General features: G+C 61.8%; 1 protein-coding gene across 1 annotated transcript in view; it reads right to left on the reverse strand.

Moving 5' to 3' along the window:
• The window catches only part of KIF21B (kinesin family member 21B), a 74,244-nt gene that overhangs the window by 60,072 nt on the left and 11,420 nt on the right, over nt 1-2,752 (reverse strand). Inside the window, 1 exon segment of the mRNA XM_015568449.1 lies at nt 6-316. Within this exon segment, the coding sequence (XP_015423935.1) occupies nt 6-316 (311 nt within the window).

The following is a 2,752-nucleotide window of genomic DNA, read 5'->3' on the forward strand; positions in this document are numbered from 1 at the left end:
CCTGCCCGTAGGCCAGCACCGTGGCATTGTAGCCCTCGAAGCAGCCCTCGATGAGCCTGTGCACGCAGGTGGCGTACACGTGCTCCTGCCAGGTGTCCAGGTCGAAGACAAAGTCGTAGGTGAAGGCCTTGTCCTTCCCCAGGAGCACCTGGGGCTCCCCCGGGGTGACGGAGGTGCAGATGTGGCAGCCCTCAATCTTCTCCTTGGACAGCTGCGGCCGGATCCTGCCGGGAGCAGGAGCCCCGGTCAGCTCTCCGCCCGGTCTCCCCACTGCACTTCCACTCCCCAGCACCCCCAACCCCCCCAGAACCCCAAGCTGGAGGAGAAGGGAGGAAGTTTAGGTGCACGCGTCCCCGCTCCGCCATCGCTCCCCCAGGCAGAGGACAGAGGCGGCTTCTGTAAAAGTACAATAATAAATCCAGCCGGCAGGGCTCAGGGGTTGGCGTCGACCTATGAACCAGGAGGTCACGGTTCGATTCCCGGTCAGGGCACACGCCTGGACTGCGGGCTCGATCCCAGTGTGGGGTGTGCAGGAGGCAGCCGATCCATGATTCTCTCTCCTCCTTGCTGTTTCTCTCTCTCTCCCTCTCCCTTCCTCTCTGAAATCAATACAAATCTATTTTAAAATAATAATAATAATAATAACAGCAATAACATGGGCACCACCTGGCACCACAGCTGCTGACACCGACGTGGACTCGTCTGTCGGAAGCATCTCAGGTCAGTGAATCCAACCCCCCTGTAAGCCCGGCCTGACAGGCGAGACGGGGGTGGAGGGGTTTCCATGACTGGGCCCAGGCTGAGCAATGGGACCTGACAGCGCCCCCCGCCCCCCAGGCCGGGCTGACATGAGCACGCACTCCTGCCTCCAGGGGAGCCCCCGGCAAAGCAGGGAGCGGGGTGGGGACGGAGGGACAGGCCTGGCCGCTCCCGGGCTCCGGCCTCGGTTCTGGAGGAGACCAGAGCCTCGCCAAGGCCTGGGGGGCCAGAGCACCTCCAGCTCAGACGCCCCCTCCCCGAGGCAGGGTCTGGCGGACATTCTTGGGAAGCAGCTCTGGTTTCTCTCCTGGCACTCCCCCATCCCCCCTTGCAGCATCAAGCAAGGCCAAGTTCGCTGAGGAGGGCGGGGACCTGTAGCAGGAACCCCAGACCAGCCACAGGGGGGGTCCACAGCCCAGATCCCGGTGGGGGGCCAGGAGGGTTCCCTTGCAAAAAGGAAGAAAAGTGGCATCAGTTTGAGGGGGGCTACCTCCATCCCTCAGCTGCTCCCCCCTCCTCCAAGCAGCCGTTGCCATGACGACGTCGCCATGGCAACCAGATGTGAGTCAGTGAGCATGTGCGGAGGGATTGGCAGAAAGCACCTCCCAAAATGCCTAAAGCGAAAGGGGGTGGGGTGGGCGCGAATGCCCCGGGGCTCCCCCCCGCACAAGCCAGCCCTTGGCTGCCAGCTGGGCCCTCACAATGAGCTGCTTGTCAGGCCCGGCTCCCTAAGCCAACATTTACCCGCAGAAGAAGAGAGAGAGAGATCCGAGCCAGCAACCACCCGGGGCCCGGGGGCGCCGGCCACCACCTCCAAGCCAGGCCTCCCGCCCTCCTGCCCCTGCCCCGGGGCTGGCCCAGGCCCTGAGCTGTCTCAGAGCTGCAGGCCTGAGCTCACCTGAGCCCATCTGAGCCTGTCCCCTGCTCTGTGCTGTGAGGGCTGGGGAGGGGCTGGCAGGTGCTCCGGGCCCAGAGCCCCCACAGACGGTGGCCTGGGGTCATATATATATATGTGTGTGTGTGTGCGTGTGTGCGTGTGTATAAAATATTTTATTGATATCAGAGAGGAAGGGAGAGGAAGAGATAGAAACATCAATGATGAAAGGGAATCATTGATTGGCTGCCTCCTGCACGCCCCCTATTGGGGACTGAGCCCGAAACCCGGGCCTGTGCCCTTGACCGGAATTGAACCTGGGACCCTTCAGTCCGCAGGCTGACGCTCTATTCGCTGAGCAACACCAGCCAGAGCTATATATATTTTTATTGATTTCAGAGAGGAAAAGCGAGAGAGATGGAAACACCAATGATGAGAATCATGGGTCAGCTGCCTCCTGCCCCCTATTGGGGACTGAGCCCGAAACCCGGGCCTGTGCCCTTGACCGGAATTGAACCTGGGACCCTTCAGTCCGCAGGCTGACGCTCTATTCGCTGAGCAACACCAGCCAGAGCTATATATATTTTTATTGATTTCAGAGAGGAAAAGCGAGAGAGATGGAAACACCAATGATGAGAATCATGGGTCAGCTGCCTCCTGCATGCCCCCCACTTGGGATGGAGCCCGCAACCTGGATTTGTGCCCTTGTCTGGGCCTTGGGACCGAACGCTCCCCGCCCACGGCGCCCACAGCGCCCAGGTGCACGGGGTCAGGCCTGGGCAGCTTTGCCGGTTGGACCAGCTCCTGCAGATGCCCGCCCGGCCCCGTGGGCCGCTTTCGATGGGATTTCTGGATCCCATTCAAACACCATTTAATTACCCCAGGCAGATGGCCATGCTGGCGATTGGAGGAAATCGAATCAGGGTCCCTTGAGGCCGGGATGGTGGGGCGCAGGGGGTGGGCAGAGGGACGGCTGCTGCCCTGCCCATCAGAGCCCGTGGGGAGGTGAACAGTCCTTCACCAGTAGCCCCGAGGCCACGGGATCCTGCCTGCTGGGAACAGGAGAGCCGGCCCGGAGGGGACGGTGACAAGGGGCGCAGGGACGTTAGGGTCCGGGAG

Source organism: Myotis davidii, unplaced genomic scaffold, assembly GCF_000327345.1.
Source record: "Myotis davidii unplaced genomic scaffold, ASM32734v1 scaffold685, whole genome shotgun sequence".
Classification (NCBI taxonomy): domain Eukaryota; kingdom Metazoa; phylum Chordata; class Mammalia; order Chiroptera; family Vespertilionidae; genus Myotis; species Myotis davidii.